The sequence below is a fragment of the Lontra canadensis genome, unplaced genomic scaffold (genome assembly GCF_010015895.1).
Source record: "Lontra canadensis isolate GAN:19392208 unplaced genomic scaffold, GSC_riverotter_1.0 scaffold10, whole genome shotgun sequence".
In the NCBI taxonomy this organism is placed as follows: domain Eukaryota; kingdom Metazoa; phylum Chordata; class Mammalia; order Carnivora; family Mustelidae; genus Lontra; species Lontra canadensis.
The window spans coordinates 9,009,135-9,026,137 of NW_022631004.1; the positions used below are offsets into that span (position 1 = coordinate 9,009,135).

At 39.0% G+C, this 17,003-nt stretch overlaps 1 protein-coding gene across 2 annotated transcripts in view; it reads right to left on the bottom strand.

Moving 5' to 3' along the window:
- Nucleotides 1-17,003, bottom strand: part of ARHGAP10 (Rho GTPase activating protein 10) — a 317,186-nt gene that overhangs the window by 179,459 nt on the left and 120,724 nt on the right. For both annotated transcript variants that reach the window (XM_032855552.1, XM_032855553.1), the window contains exons 7-10: nucleotides 15,583-15,687; nucleotides 5,571-5,700; nucleotides 2,661-2,767; nucleotides 285-379 (exon numbers count right to left, since the gene is read on the bottom strand). In XM_032855552.1, coding sequence (XP_032711443.1) covers nucleotides 285-379; nucleotides 2,661-2,767; nucleotides 5,571-5,700; nucleotides 15,583-15,687 — 437 coding nt within the window. The remainder of the gene's footprint in view (nucleotides 1-284; nucleotides 380-2,660; nucleotides 2,768-5,570; nucleotides 5,701-15,582; nucleotides 15,688-17,003) is intronic.

The following is a 17,003-nucleotide window of genomic DNA, read 5'->3' on the forward strand; positions in this document are numbered from 1 at the left end:
ATTCTTTCAGTGCCACAATTAGGCTTCAATCAACAATGAAATGCTTCAAGGTAATTTTTCAATTACTTATTAGAAGGTCTTCAAACTCCAGCCAAGTCCAAGCTATCACTCCACAGCTAAGCACAGAGACAAAGACTAACCAGGTCAAAATGAATACAAAACCTGGAAATGTAACAAGATAAAATTCTTTCAGGCCAAGGAAATCTCAGTTTCAATTAACCTCCATTTTTTAAATCATTTTTTATAGTACTCTTTCATTAAGTGCAAGAATTCTAATAACTTACCGGTCAGCAGCTTCCACATCAAAGCAAAATCTTCTGTCAATGGAGTCAGTATGCCTCTTGGTACATTCTTTCAAAAAGAACACTTCTCCATCTCCCTGCAAAAAACCATTTTAAACTTTCTCAAAAATTATAACATAGACACACTAAAGAACCCTATACTGGGGAGGGGGTGCCCCAAGGTTCAATATTTTTTTAAAAATATTTTATTTATTTGATAGACAGAGATCACCAGTAGATGGAGAGGCAGGCAGAGAGAGAGGAGGAAGCAGGCTCCCTGCTGAGCAGAGAGCCCGATGAGGGGCTCCATCCCAGGACCCTGGGATCACAACCTGAGCTGAAGACAGAGGCTTAACCCACTGAGCCACCCAGGCACCCCTCAAGTTTCAAGATTTTAAGTCCAGTTATCCTATTCTCTTTCAAACAAATCTGTTTAAACACTATTTATAATCTTTTTTTTTTTAAGACTCTATTTATTTATGTGAGAGAGAGAGAAATCGGGAGAAAGAGAAAGCATGAGGGAGAGTGAGAAGCAGACTCACAGCTGAGCAGGAGCCCAACATGGGGCTCGATCCCAGAACCCAGAGATCATGACTTGAGCCAAAGGCAGATGCTTAACCGATTGAGCCATCCAGGCATCCCTATTTATAATTTTAATCATTTATGTCATCCTCTTCTCCTTAAAGTTTTCTAGATCTTTGATTTGATTACAGTAACACTAAACCAGACCTCGTGAGCACTAATTTTAAAGACAGATTAACAACAGTTTCCCCATGCCAGAGTATTTGCTATTCTTTTATTACACTCTTTTTTAAAAAGGAACAATTTTTTAATTCATACTATGTGACACCATATGAAATAGACAATATGTGACCATTCTTGACCTATAAAAACGTCAATTACATATGAATCTACCTAAAAGGTATTATGTATCAAAAGGCCGAGTAGCTACTGTGATCATAGGAAGCTAGAACCACTCAATCAATGTGGGTTTTGTTTCCAGAGAAGATCACTCGGAATTCATATTTAATTTGTTTTAATATGGTACTGTTTTACCTCGCTAAACCATCCAAGGGAAATAATGGAAGCAATGCAGGAACACAGGTTCTAAGGAAAAAACTCTAAGACCCCATGTACCTCCTTCTAGAACATTTTTATATTTTCTAAAATAGGATAATCTCCAAGTAATATTAAACAAACATTCAGGTCTGCCAATATTCAAAATGTCACAGTCATTCTATTCCGAAGTGTATTTTTTATTATGTCATGGTTAAACAGAGACATCACTAAGCAGACATGCATTAGCACCTGAATTAGTCCTGACAGGAACCTCACACTCAATCTTAAGCCCAACAGCCTTTACGAGTGATGTCCTCACTTCTTCCTCTTCTCCATGGCCTTGATTTTCCACATCTATTTCATTATTACAAAACTATGTCTGTATTATAAGCTGTTTTAAACATATTTCGTGAAGAGGCAAAGTATATGTAAACAGAAGTGAACCTGAGTCAGTTCTGTATTCACCCAAGCAAAATCACGCCCATCTACCCAACAAGCAATGTCTTCCCCCTTTTTTTAATGTGTTACCAATTGTGTTCAATATTGGTGGAAGAGCTTTGCCTCCAGACTATCAATTATTGTTATGAGGTGCCATTTCTATTTAAAACCCAAATAACGATCACCTTCCCTACAGAGCCAATTCCTGAGGTCTTTTTCCTATCATGTGTTGTTTTGTAATTTATTTCTGTGGGAGGAGTAGTTAACTAACTGGGAATGGCCTAAGTGAGAACTTTGTAAGTCTAAATGTAAAACAACAAAATTCACTACAAACTATCTACTGTAGAATGTTTTCGGGCTGTGAATACACATGTGCGTATCAGATCTTTGCAAATACCATCCTGACAGAACACTGAGTTGTGAAAAATCATTATAGGTGTTCATTTTATCCTCCAAGAACAGTGACATAAAAGGATTCTAGTCCTGACCATAAAAACCCATACATACAATCCAAAAACCACAAGAATTGTTGTTCACTGGCCTACTTTATTTAGAAAGAAAACAAAGATTTTAATCCTAAAATCAAAATATAATGTCTTTCTCATTAGAGAATATAAACACCATGAAAATGTCAGCCTCGGACTCTGGGTGGCTCAGTGGGTTAAGCGTCTGCCTTTGGCTCAGGTCATGATCCCAGGATCCTGGGATGGAGTCCTGCATTGGGCTCCCTGCTCAGTGGGGAGACTGCTTCTCCCTCTGCCTCTGCCCCCTCTCTGTTCATGCTCTCTCTCAAGGAAATAAAACCAATAAATCAATGAATAAAATGTCAGCCTCAAAAACTACCTCTCATATAGAATACATAATATATAATCAAATACTTACAAGTTTTCCCCCAGATCTGTGTTCAAACGGGATTATGTTGAACTTCTTGGCTGCTTTCCGATACATGCAGTAGTGTTTGACCCAACTGGAACCAAACGGAGCGGGCCCTTCAACAAGAAGTAGAACTTTACATTTTTCCTCATAAATAAACAGATACACAGAGTTTCAAACATATTATTAAAGAGGAAAAACCCATTAAGCAGCAACTAATAAAGCTCAAGGAAACAAACCAGCAACACTGTTGATTCCAATTTAAAAAGCAAAAAAGTAGGAAAAATAAGAAGGCTGAGAGAGCTTATTTGAGAGAAGATTCAATACTTCTCAGCAACAAAGCAATGAGTTGAAGACATACTCTTCAAACAGTTTGCCAGACTGGGCCATTATCTTACACCTAAAAATCTCTTCATTGTGAGCTATATTTTTTGTTTATTTCCAGGTATTAAGATCTCACAAGGGTTTCAAGTACTCCATTCAATGTACGTGACGGGTTTGGATTCAGTTCTGGCCTCTCAAAATGATGCAATCAAAGAATCACAATGCTGAGAAAAAGCATCTAGTCCAGCATCTACAAGAGTGTTAAACCCACTATAGCACCTTGGTAGGCAGCTGTCCTTACTAACGATGGTAAAGTTAAGCTTTAAAAAGAAAACTGAAGCATAGAGAGGTGAGCTATTCACATACAACCAGAACATTCTCAGAACCTCTTTTTACCTGTTGTAAAGTCAGTCTTATCACCACCTGAGCTCTTGGAAGACAGGGGTCTGTGTCAGGGATACCTAGCAATCTAGAGTTTCACACACCAGTAAAAGTCCAATCATAACAAAATTAATTCCCCAAAGAAGTTGACAGTTGTGTTTTTACAAAGTAAAGATTAAAAAAAAAATAATAACACCTTTTATCACCATCATTTCACCTGCAAACAAAATTTCTATACCTAAAAATCAAGAAGGACAAGTTTAGGAGGGAGAAAAGAACTCCATCCAAAGGAATCCATTGAGCTTTAAAAATTAGCCATTCACATTGTTTTGGGGGCAGTGGGGAATGAAAGGTGTTACTAGACCATACTAAATCTCACCCCAGGTCATCAGGAGTGCAAAGACCAAAATCCAGGGACCACTGGTGTGTGTGTTACAAATAGCTAGTATTTGTATCCTGTTCTATGGTTCAGAACATACTGTGCAGGTATTTCACTAAATACTAAGAAAAAACTTTGGGGGGAATGGATGGTTCATTATTATCCTTTTAATTTTAAAGAACTTAAGCTTAGACCAAATGCCCGAGAAATGACAAAGCTATCCTCAAACTGGAGTCTCTGGTCCCTAATACCAACATTTTCCCATTCATTAAGCCACTATCCTTTCCTGACTCCCATCTGACATCCCATATAGGCTTTTTCACAGCTGTCCATACTCTAGATAATATCCTAGATAGCATGACAAGGACTGACAATTCCAGCATTCAGAACGTGTGATCTAGGGGATATTCTCTCCATTTTCTCAATGGTGCTTCCATTTTCTCAATAGTAAATGGAGTAATAATAGTAATGGAGTAACAATAGTACTGTGCACTTCATAGGGTTTTTTTTAATGGTTTAAAAGAGACAAGGTGTATAAAAAGTTTAGCAAGGTATCTGGCATGCAGTTAATAAGAGTAGATGTTGCCCCTAATGTTTTCATTCTGTTCTTCCAACTAGACTCAGCCCACTTCCTCTCAAAGACAGTAAGTTGAACAACAGTTATGAATCTAAAAATTAAAGTTTCCTATAATTTTCATTGGGGCATATAATACAAAAATTCTATCCTTCTTATGTCTCCAACCTACACATTAATTTAGTTATTTCAAATTCAAAACAAACTGAGATTAAAAAGCTAAAGCATCAGAAAGATTTCAAGTTCTACTCGCCACGCAACTCCTCTTCGTGAGACATGAAGACTGTGGTAAGCCCAGACTGAATAAGGACAAATGGAAAAAGAACCACTCTTCCGGCCACATATGCATTAACTTCACTTGGAAGCGTAGCTATCCCACAGCTCTTCCCTGAGTACGCTCTCCTACTCCAGCGGTTGGTTGGAAAGTCTTATAAATCAGCCACACTACTGAAAACTGAAGGGCGCTGGGCTATAGTCAGGTGTGGGAAGGCAGGAAAACAGCAAATACAGAAACATTTTCGCATTCTCCTCCCTTCTACTAAACAGTACTTGGGTTCTACAGTTAATGAAGTTTAAGAGCTGAACAGTTAAAATAAGACCAAACTATCAAAAAGTTTGTAAGAATTTTTAGGTGCCTTAATTTTCAAAATAAGGACACTTTATGCACCGCATATCCACTGAGAGCAACAATACTAAAAATTCCGTGAGATAAGTTAGAATGCCATCTAGGACTATTTTTTATAGCCATCTGCAATCACCCTGATAATTTTAGCAAGAACAAATGATCTCAGATCGGTGTGGAAAGAATGGATGTAAAGGAATAGGAGGAATATGTCCCTGTTGACTTGAGCATGGAGAAGGAGGGCTGTGGGAGGGGGAGGGTGTGCATATGTATATGAATGTGCATATGTGTGTGCGTAGGTGAGAAGGACGGTGAGGGATGAAAGGAAGGGAGGAAAAATACCTCCCCTCGCTTTCAGCCTTACACCAAGTTCTGGCATCCTTATAAGCAAGTTTTAGCCAAGTGTGATGCAGAATTCCAGGGTGCATCTGGAAAGTGGGGTGCTCCTTGAGTTCCTAATTTCACTGTCCTCTCCCTAGAGCAAGAATGTGTTTTCTCTCACAATACAAAATACACCTTCTAAGACAAGAGGGGGCAAAGGAGGTAGTAGGAATAACTGTTCCAAAAAAAGAATAATTACAGTAAGAGTTCTAAAATAATTTTTCATTAGTCATTTATCACTGCTGGAGGTCCTCTTACTTTTCTCCTGTACATACAAGTAGCCTTCTGCCGTGAACTGACTTGCTCGTTTATGGTCCTTGGGATTCTGTCTTATTTTGTTCATAAGCTCTTCCACTTCTGACCTTGTTCCTTCAAAACGATTCCGTGTCTGAAATAGATAAAAAAACACATATAAGTTTTAAGTTCTCATATGACCTTTTCCATGTACATTTTTAAGTCTCTGGATAACTAGAATTAAATTGGTAGGATTTTTCTCTAAAATTCTTGAAATATACCCATCCTTTCCAGTGTGTCTCTTTGTTAAGATTACGGTTAAAAGAAAAAAAATTAGTGGTAGAATAGCTAATAGAGGAGTCTAAGGTAACTGAAGGTTCTTTACTCTTGAAGCTTTTGAACACCAAGAATGCTTGTGTTATTCAACATAAGAATTCGTAGCTCCACATCCCACAATATTACTAAGTCTTTGATTTTTTTAAAAAGTAGGTCATAAAAGATCTGAGAAGTCTTTCCTTTGCACAATCAATCTGATTCACTAGTATTATACCAGCAGTATTAGGTACTCAGAACCTAAAAAAGTTAATTCTTCTCTGCCAACTGATAAATATGAGGTCATTTTTTGCAGGCCATTGTAGTTGCACTTGAAATGACATTTCTCAGATAAAGGAGAGCGGGGGAAGGAATCTCATGTACAAATAATGTCTTTGATATCTGGAGAGACAAATCACATTTCTGAAACCCAGGAGACTTGGAATGTTAATATCTCTGTCACACGGACACACTGGAAACGTACATGCAAGGTGAAGTGACGAAATTACCAAGGCAAACATGATGAGTCAGCACCACCAAGTTTCTGGACATTTCTTTTATCCACACTCTAAAATAACTGTATTAACACCAAAAAACTGCTGATGTGAAATTGTGGAGAAGTGGAGATAAAAAAAAATTTTTTTATTGAAATCCCTCCCCTTTCCTCCCTACAATGAAAGAGGTTACCAAGGGTCCTAGAACAGAAAAATGGTAGAATGGTACACATTTTTTTTAGGGGAATGGAAGTCTGATAAATGTGGATTGCAAAGGGGAAAACTTATCTGCAGAAGCTTACTTTAAACACAAGCTGAGAGTAAGAAAAAAATATATATATGTACTAGAACAAAATGCAGGATTGCAAGGAGGGTGGGACTCATCTATTAATAGCCGGTCCCCTCCTTCCCTTCCTATTTCTCATGCCTCCAGAATTTCCTGTCCCCATTTTAATACCAACGATACCCTGATTTTATTTATTTGCCTCGTTTGTCACTTCACTTAGATTTCTCTCAACCCTCACTTCTTCCTGAATGTGTGTCTGTGTGTGTATAATATTTATACATATAAAGATTTTAGAGATATTGCAGGTTTGGTTCCAGGCCACTGCAATAAACTGAATATTGTGATTAAGCAAGTCAAATGAATTTTGGAGTCTTCTAGTGTATATAAAAGTTATGTTTACACTGTACTGTAGTCTATTAAGTGCACAATAGAATTATGTCTTAAAAATGTACATACCTTACGTGTAAAATACTATTTGCTTTAAAAAAAAAACAAAAAACTAACCATCATCTAAGCTTTCAGTCAAAATCATTTTGCTGGTGGAGGATCTTGCTTTGATATTGACGTCTGCTGACTGACCGGGGTGGTGGTTGCTGAAGGCTGGGGTGGCTGGGGCAATTTTTTTTTTTTTTTAAGATTTCTTATTTATTTATTTGACAGAGAGAGATCTCAAGTAGGCAGAGATCTAGGCAGAGAGGAGGAAGCAGGCTCCCTGCCGAGCAGAGAGCCCGATGTGGGGCTCGATCCCAGGACCCCGAGATCATGACCTGAGCCAAAGGCAGAGGCTTAACCCACTGAGCCATCCAGGTGCCCCTGGGGCAATGTTTTGAAATAAGACAACAATGATATTTGGTAGCATTTTGCCTATGATAGAACTTCTTTCCAAACTGGACTCAACCCTCTCAAACCCTGCTGCTATTTTATCAACCAAATTTACGGAATGTTCTAACTTCTTTGTTGTCATTTTAACCAACCTTCACAGCATCTTCACCAGCAGTAGCTTCCATCTCAGGAAGCCGTTTTCTTTGCTCATGCATAAAAAGCAACTCATCTGTTCTAGATTTATCATGAGATTGTAGCAATTCAGTCCCTTCTTCAGGCTCCACTTCTAATTCTGGTTTTCTTGCTGTTCCCACCCCATCTGCAGGTACTGCCTCCACTGAAGCCTTGAACCCCTCAAAGTCATCCTTGAGAGTTGGAATCAGCTTCTTCCAATCTCCTGCTTATGTTGATATTTTGACCTCTTCCCGTGAATCACGAATGTTCTTTGTGGCATCTAGCTCTCAACAGTGGGCTGAGAATATTCAGTAAAGCACGCCGTTAACAGACGGGCTGTCATCCAGACCTTGTTGTTCGTGCCATTCACAAAGACAGGTAGAGCAGATGTTCAAGGGCTCTACGATTTTCAGGATGAGCACCAGCTTCAACTTAAAGTCATCAGCTACATTAGCCTCTAACAAGAGAGTCAGCCCATCCCTTGAACCTTTGAAGCCAAACATTATCAACATTGAAATCTGCTGTGTAGCAAGGCCACCTTCATGAATTTTCTTAGCTGGAGCTTCTGGATCGAGCTGCTTGATGCATCTTCTCCATCAGCCCACGCCACTTCGCCTCACACTCTGCCATTAGGAAGACAGTTTCTTCCTTAAAACCTCATGACCCAACCTCTGCCGGCTTCCAGCTTTTCTTCTGCAGCTTCCTCACCTCACTGAGCCTTCATGGAACTGAAGAGAATTCGGGCCTTGCTCTGGATTAGGCTTTGGCTTAAGGGAATGTTGTGGCTCGTTTGATTTTTTCTCCAGACCGCTCCAACTCTCTCCATATCAGCAATAAGAGTGTTTTGCTTTCTTAGCATCCATGTGTTCACTGGGGTAGCACCTTTAATTTCCTTCAAGAATTTCTCCTTTGCACTCACAATTTGGCTAACTGTTTGGGGCAAAAGGCCTAGGTTTCAGCCTATCTGAGCTTTCGACATGTCTATCTCACTAAGCTTTCTTCCAGCTTTTGATTTAATGTGTGACTCTTCCTTTCACTTGAACACTTAAAGGCCAATATAGGGTTATTCACCGGCCGAATCTCAATATTGTTGTGTCTCAGAGAACAGGGAAGCCTGAGCAGAGGGAAAAAGATGGGGGTGGGTGTGGGACGGCTGGTCAGTGGAGCAGTCAGAACACACACAACATTCATTGATTATGTTCACTATTGTATGCGGGCACAGTCTGTGGCAACCCAAAACAATTACGATAGTAACATCAAAGATCATGGATCGTGATCACAAATGTAACAATAATGAAAAAGCCTGAATTATCACGAGAATTACCAAAATGTGAGACAGAGACACAAGGTAAGCAATTCCTACTGTAAAAATAACACAACATTGTGTGGCGTAGATTGCTGTAGACCTTCAATTTGTAAAAAACAAAAACAAACAAACAAAAACACAGGATCTTTGAAGCTTAAAAAAGCAGAGCACAACGGAGTGAGGCATGCCTGTACATACACACAGATACAGATACGTGCATGCTGTGTTGTGTACAGATGCCGGCACGCACACGCGCACACACACACACACACACACACACACAAGCACACACCTGCACGCACATAGACATTCCTGTTAATCTCATGAGTTGCACCCAATACTTTCATTACTTATAGTAATGCTCAAACTGTTCTGGGATTAGACCAGCAGGGGCCCCTTCTAGCTGAATGTTGAATCTTTTGAGACGCTCCCTTAATTGAGTAATCCCTGACTTTCTGGTCCCAAAAGGAGTCTGATACTTTTTCTGTCCTGGTCCTAGAAGCAACGATTTTTTCCCCCTAGAAGCCCTTGTTCCTTTTAGTGGAGTACAGTATTTAGAAACCAAAATCTGGTCACAGTGTGTCACAGTTAAAGGGGTGTCACTACTTCTGTGTGTTCTTGGCAGACAGAAAAACTACACAGATGTATATATATGTACACAAAGATAGGTGGGGTTTTCCTTTACATACATACATTTCTATGTGTTGCTATACTAAAAAACTCACATGTTCACACCAACAAGTATAACCCCAATCCAATACTCCAGTTCCTTTCTAACCTATCCCTTCCCAATTTGGAAGATTTGCTTATTTATTTGACAGAGAGAGGGAGCGACAGAGAGAGAGAGAGAGAGAGAGAGAATGTGCATGAGCACACACAGGCAGGGGGAGGGGCAGAGGAAGAGGAAGACAGAGAATCTCAAGCAGACTGAAGCAGACTCCCTGCTCACCCTGAGATCATGGCCTGAGCCAAAATCAAGAGTCGGTAGCCTAACTAAACCTCCCAGGCACCCCTCCCTTCCTGATTTGATACATTTCTTTTCATAGAGTGAGAACTCTATAGCTCCCATTATTCTCAATCTATTTACTTACTTGTTCAATTAACACATCTGCTCAATATAAGCAATCTCCCGAACACTCCAGCCGCCCCTTCTGCAGGCTGCCTCTATACCCTCCCCACCCCCTACCATCCCCACTTTCCCTGCTGCAGACCCTGCCATGGAGTACCACCTGCCTTACTGTCCGACTTTCTCAGATGCATAGGACTCTGCACTGGGGAGAAGAATGATTTTACCATTTTAGGTAAATTATGAATAAGAGTGAAAATTGCATTTTTTAAAATAAAGATTTTATTTATTTATTTGAGAGAGAGAGCATGAGGTGGGGAGGATCAGAGGAGGAGGCAGACTTCCCGTGGAGCAGGGAGCCCGGCAGGACTACATCCCAGGACCCTGGGACCATGACCTCAGCCAAAGGCAGACATTTAAGCAACTGAGCCACCAGGTATCCCTACATTTTTAAAAATTTGAATATAATAATAGAATGGCTAGAAACTCACAATCTCCAATTCTAAGTTCCAGGTAAATATTATCATCAAATAATAATAATGTTAGACTGGAAACAGTACAGTAAGTGACCAGCAGAGTGTTTACACTGTGGCTGGCACAACTGAAAATACTTTTTGGTGCTTTAAGTCTTCAAAATAACCTCTAAGATAGTCTGTGCTATCCGTTGTCAATAAAAAGGAAAAGGAAAAGGAAATTCCTTTCCTAGCATGCTTTCCTAAATAAATTTCCAAATAAACCAGTCTTAAATCAAGCCTTATTAATTAAATATATTATTATATCACCTCTTCAGGAGGAGGAGGATTCAATTTGGGGACCAGGCCGGAATTCAGACACATCTGAGTATGTCTCGAAACCTGGTGGGTCAGGCTTAACATAGGTTGACTCCCATAGTAAGAGAAAAAGGAAGACGAGAGAGAGGAGGAGCTTTTCACAGTGTTATATCCAGAAAAAAAGCTTTCAAGGCAGAGGGAAAAGGCTGATTCCAAGCACAGATAGCCATTTTAAGTTTTCCCATCCTGGCCCTATGACCTCATTCAGAGAGAAAAAAAGGCAAAGTATAATTAAAAATACAAAAAAAAGGAAGGTTCCTTGGTGGCTCAGTAGTTAAGGATCTGCCTTTGGCTCAGATCATGATCCCAGGGTCCTGGGATCGAGCCCTGTAGTGGGCTCCCTGCTCAGCGAGAAAGAAATTTGGGGGGTGCCTCAGTGGCTCAGTGGGTTAAAGCCTCTGCCTTTGGCTCAGGTCATGATCCCAAGATCCTGGGATCCAGCCCCACATCAGGCTCTCTGCTCAGCAGGGAGCCTGCTTCCTCCTCTCTCTCTGCCTGCCTCTCTGCCTGCTTGTGATCTCTGTCAAATAAATAAATAAAATCTTTTAAAAAAAAAATACAAAAAAGGTTTCATGAAACAGCTGTAAAACATGAGGGTGGGTTCCATGCAGCCCTGCTTTAGTAACCTTGCAAAATAACATAATGGAAAAGAGGTAAGGCCCTACAAACACACACGCACCCTCACTGTAATCCCCATATTCCCTTCAAATGCCCCCACGCAGAGGGAGGTGGCAGAAAAAGGAACGGCAGGCAACAGACCCCAGGTGAAAAGGTAATAGATCTAAATCCCATATAAGACACCTTCCATAGGGATGAGGGAAACACAGTTTAGAACTGGTAAGAGGTGAAGGTGAACGGAGATTCACCCGTGGGGCCTAAATCTTAGTTTCTACAATCGAAGGGACTCTTGTGTCACCCACAAGTTGCTGAGGTCTGGGCAAACAGATGGCCGTATCAATACATTCCCCAGCTCCTATGTTAACGGGCCCCAGACATGCTATGAGAGACCCATTTATATACCAGCACAGAATCTGAAACCAACCACCATGGTCACTTGGAGGGAGTCCACCCAAGTTCCAATGCTGGACCTGACCCAAAAGCAGTAGGACAGCAGAAAGTTACTGTCCTCAGTGCCCTCATCTGTAAAACATGAATGACAAAATCTATATCATAGGACTTCTATGAAGACGAAATGTGCAAATTCCAAATAAAGCACATGGGTAATAGCTGGTCCACAGTAACAAAATAATTGTAGATGACATTACTACTACAATGACTATTACAATGTCACCGTAAAGTGACAGTTATTCCCTGTCAAAGGATAAAGGAAAATCTTCAATATCAGACTAACAGTTCATTGTTGTAAAGCTGATTGTAAGCGAAAGTATACTTTTAAAAATCTTTTCAGAATATAAAAACGAATCCACAACATTATAAAATAGAAAGAGAGAAGGAGCATAAACAGTCCTGCCTTCGGGGCAGAAAGATAATGTTTAAAAGTGATTAAAAGTGACCATAAATCTATCCCTCAGAAATAAGCACTTTCATATTTTTACACAATCACTTCCAATCCCTTAAAAAAAAAAAAAAAAGTAGTTTATTGTTTTAGTGTTCTACTTTTCTCACAACACTGTAACAAAAATATTTGGGCATATTCTTAAAATCTTAACTATTCTTAGGCTGTTCTGGGGATTCTTTATGAATTCTAAGATTTCTCAAATTATATTTCCTTCTAGGAAGAATTCTATTCTAGTTTCTCTTTCCCCACATTCCTCTGGGGATAAAGATAACAAAAGTTTAAATTTAGTTTTTTAAAATATACTTCAATTTTGATGCAACTTATATTTTTCTTGAAAATCTATTTTCTAAAAGCCATCTTGCTGTTTTGCTTTTCATGTTTTACTCTGGATTATGGAAAGTCGAAGAGGAATAAATTGCTTTCAAAAAAATAAAAGAGGTGTTACCATTTTTACAACAGAAAAGGTGAAACCAGATGGGGAAAACTAGGTTGTTTTCATTTTTAAGTAACTTTTACCTTTTTTTCTGATTTTATAAAAGGATCTTGCTGTTTTTTACTACAAATACTTAAAAGTTGACCAAAATTATCCATAGCCTTAGAGCGTACAGATAGTTAATGTTAAGATTTTAATATTTGGGTATACTTCCTTAATAGATAAATATACACTGCATTAAAAAAAGACATATAACTGGGATTTTTGTAATCTGTAGTTTTCTATCGCCAGCATTTTCCCTTTATTACACTAAAAGCTGGTATCATCAGGGAATGAGCAAAATGGCCAAGAAATGACCAAAACACAGCAACTCTCGGGTACAGTGGGTGGGTACCAAGGAAGGAGTGGCACACGTTTCAAAGGTGTTGGCGTTTCTGAAGGGAAAAGAATGAACTAGGAACAAACAGAAACAGCAGAGACACCTGGACCAGGTGCTCTCAGAACTGCAGGTGAGGTGGAAAGAGAAGGCTCTGGATGAAAGAGTTCTAGGAGCAGCATTAGATGCAGAATAAAAGAGGTGAGTATTTCGAGAAGAGTTCTTAGGGCCATTTACTGATGAGGACCCTTGAGTTGCAGAGAATACAGAGAAATTTTCCAGCCAACCATTCTTTGCCCATTTCTCTATGGGAAATGACTGTTATCAAAGGTGTAAGTTAACTTCAGAATGTCATAAGGATATTAACCAAGTTATTTTCCGAACCATTTTAAGGGATAGCTTATTTTTAGGTTTTGCTTCTAAAACTTTATGACCGAGCACTGCCATTTACACTGAAATATTTAATCTCTCGAAATAATTCTGGTGTAAATAAGGTAACCATATCCCTTGTACTACACAGGCGTGTTACAGACTACGTCCATCCAAAAGCAAGCTGTGCAGGGATAGTTTCATGGAAGCACCCAGGAGACATGATGTACCCCACCCCACACCCCACACACGGAGGCAGAGTCAGCTTCGTGGGCACATAGCCCGTGTAACAACACAGGACCTTGTGCTCAGAAAGTCACGTGCTTGGTTTAACACTCTGCTGTTACAGTCTTGAAATTCCTCATTTTTAAATAAGGACCCTGCCTTCCCATTTTACACTGGCCCCAAAAATTATGGAACCCATTCTGCCTGAAGGTTCTCATCCAGGCCAGCCCTGCATTTGACAGATGACACCCAGACAGGTGAAGTAAATTTCCACAAGTTATACAACCAGGTGGTAGAGGACAAAAAATCGAGAGTATAATTAATCTTCTAAACCAACTATATAATGTTCTTTTTACAAAACTGCATTCCATTCTCTGCAAAAGTACTCTGAAAAATCGCAGCAACATTAGACTATTCTACTACCTACAGAGACAATTTTAAAATTAGAACTAATCTATACATACAGATACATTTTGACATTTTTTTAGAATTCTGTTCCACTATAGTCACTGATAGTGGGGGTGTGTGAGTGGGGGTGGATATTCTTTTAGTTATTTAACCCAGCTCAACATCCAAATAATCTACAAATACAAAATGACACTTGAATTACCAAAAGAGAGAGAGAGAAAGAGATTGATCTACACTTCCAAATGTAGGGAACTAAACAAAAAACTTAGAACCGAAATCTATACAAAACCATTCTTCCTCAGTCTCTATGATGAGATCAAATTCAAAGTCAGGCACAGAGTCCCATCCTTCATATGTCTTTCAGGATGAGCTAGAATGTGCTTGTCCCAAAACTCACTCACTTTTTTTTCTCTAATGAGGTCTAACATTATACTAAACATAACCTGAAAAGAATTTCAATAAGGACACTTCCAAAGTCAACTTAAGTGCTGAGAGGAAAAACATCCACCACCTTCTGATCAATATCACCTATGTTATACTATTTGATACCGCTCTCCTAAATCTCTTTATCCAAGACTTCTCTGAAAGCATACATTTTCCAGGAAAATCATATAGACCAACAGGAACCGTGAACTCAATACATTAGTGAATATGCATAAACACAGGGAAGAAATTCCTCTTGAACCAGATGCTTACTTGGGATTAAAAATCAAGTAAGACACACAGGTAATAGAAATGAGGTCATAATAACTGAAATGCCTTACATGTAAAGTGGAGTGTTCCTTTGTTTTCTACACGAAAGACTGAGAGTTATATAACTAAGCTTACCCTTACAACTATCCCTACAGAAGGCAATATGGTGACAGTTAACACTGCTTTAGGACATATTTTAAAAGTTATTAAGAGAGTAGACCCTAAAATTTCTCATCACAAGAAAAAAATTCTTCTGCAGCTCTATGAAGTGGTAAACATAAACTAAACTCATTGTGGTAATCATTTTGCAATAGATATGTCACATCAATACACTGTACAACTGAAACATATACATGTATATGTATGTATATGAATTCATCTCAATAAAACTGGAAAAAATAATAAAAATAAATTATGGGACTCCTGATTAAAAACATATACCTAATGACTTACCTGAAAGTTAGACAAGAAAAACACATTAAAACAAATCTTAAAACAAATTCACTATCTTAAAAAAAAGAGCCACCAGGTGGCAGAATTCCTGAGCCTCACCTAATTGAAGAGCAGTTTGTTACACTGAGAACTGACCAGAAGGTGGCAACGTAGCCTCAGTTTCTCAACACCAACAGCTCAGCCAGGTCTTAGCTTAAGGCTTTTCATATAGCAAAATGAGAATACACATCTCAAACATCCTCTTATACCAGAAAGCTTTCATTTCCTTACATTCTGAATGTTGATCTGTAGTTCCATCTTGTAGTGATTGAAGTCTTTGGCAAGTTCATGGCCCTGATGATAGAAAGTAAACATTCCCTGAAAAAATGACAGCATCTAAGACAAAGGGGAAAAAAATGACATTAGCACAAACAAAAAACTCAGGGTGGAGGGAAAAAAAGAATAGAAACAGTCATGTATTGCGCCCCCAATCGCCCCCCCACATCCCACTATGATTCTACTGGAAGTAAAATAATTAAAAGAAGTCACTGGAATTCAACTAAATCTAACTACATATTATTTATTAATTTGTCCTTTTACAAAATGAAAGGTTTGTGATTTTTCCTTAAAAATCAGAGCCATTAGATAGCTTTGAGAGTACAGTGTACTGGAGAAATGGAGTTCTATATCACCCATTTGTTCTTTCAGTCAAGAGAATCTCTACATTCATTAATAATTGAAATCTTTTCACCATAGGTCAATATAATCTATAATGAAATTGAAATCACAGAAACGAAGAGCTAGAGGCTCTCTCCAGTGGCATTCAGAGACTTCTCTCTGGTGTCTATAGACCTTCAGTGACTGGGGCAGAGACGGGTAGAGACAGGGTGATCATTAAGTTCTGAGTTCTGACCTACCCTCACCTACCCCTCTTGATTAAAGGGCACCTGCTTCTGCCCAACATGTGAGTGAATTTAAAGTGAGAAAAAGTGATTTGGGGTCAGAATTAGGAAAATTCTGAAATTCAATGTCCTCATAATGTGTTACACAAGTTAGGAATCTGGGACTCTAATGTCAAGTGGCCAGCAGGGGTCAATCCCCAGCTTCAGTTCTGTTATGAGACCTTGAGCAAATTACTGAAGCTTTCTGTACTTCTATTTCCTTATTTGCTTAGTGGGATCATAAAAAATAGCTCCTTATGGAGTTAGTGTGTGGAATAAACACGTGAGCATGGTGAAGCATTACAACAACCATTTGAACAGTGAGCACTGTAAAGGCTCGATAAATGCAGGTCATCAATAGTATTTCACATAAAAGAAAGCTTTATGGAGATGAATTTCTCTGTTTAAAATAGGTTAATTCTAGGGGTGTGGGGGTGGCTCAGTCGCTTAAGTGTCAGCCTTCAGCTCAGGTCATGATCCCAGACTCCTGGGATTGAGTCCTGCATCTGGCTCCCTGTTTGGCGGGAAGCCTGCTTCTCCTTTCCTTCCCAGCTTCATGTTCTGTCTCCTATCTCTGTCGCTATCCCTGTTTCTCTTGATTAAATAAAATCTTAAATAAAGAAATAAAGTTAATTCTATTATCTAACTAGACCACTGCTTCTATGAATGCCAATTTTAAGTTTATCATTAGTGGGTTTTGTTTTTTTTTTTTTTTTTGCTTCTCAAAATCACACATGGAATGAATAATTGTATGGGATGTAAATTCTATCT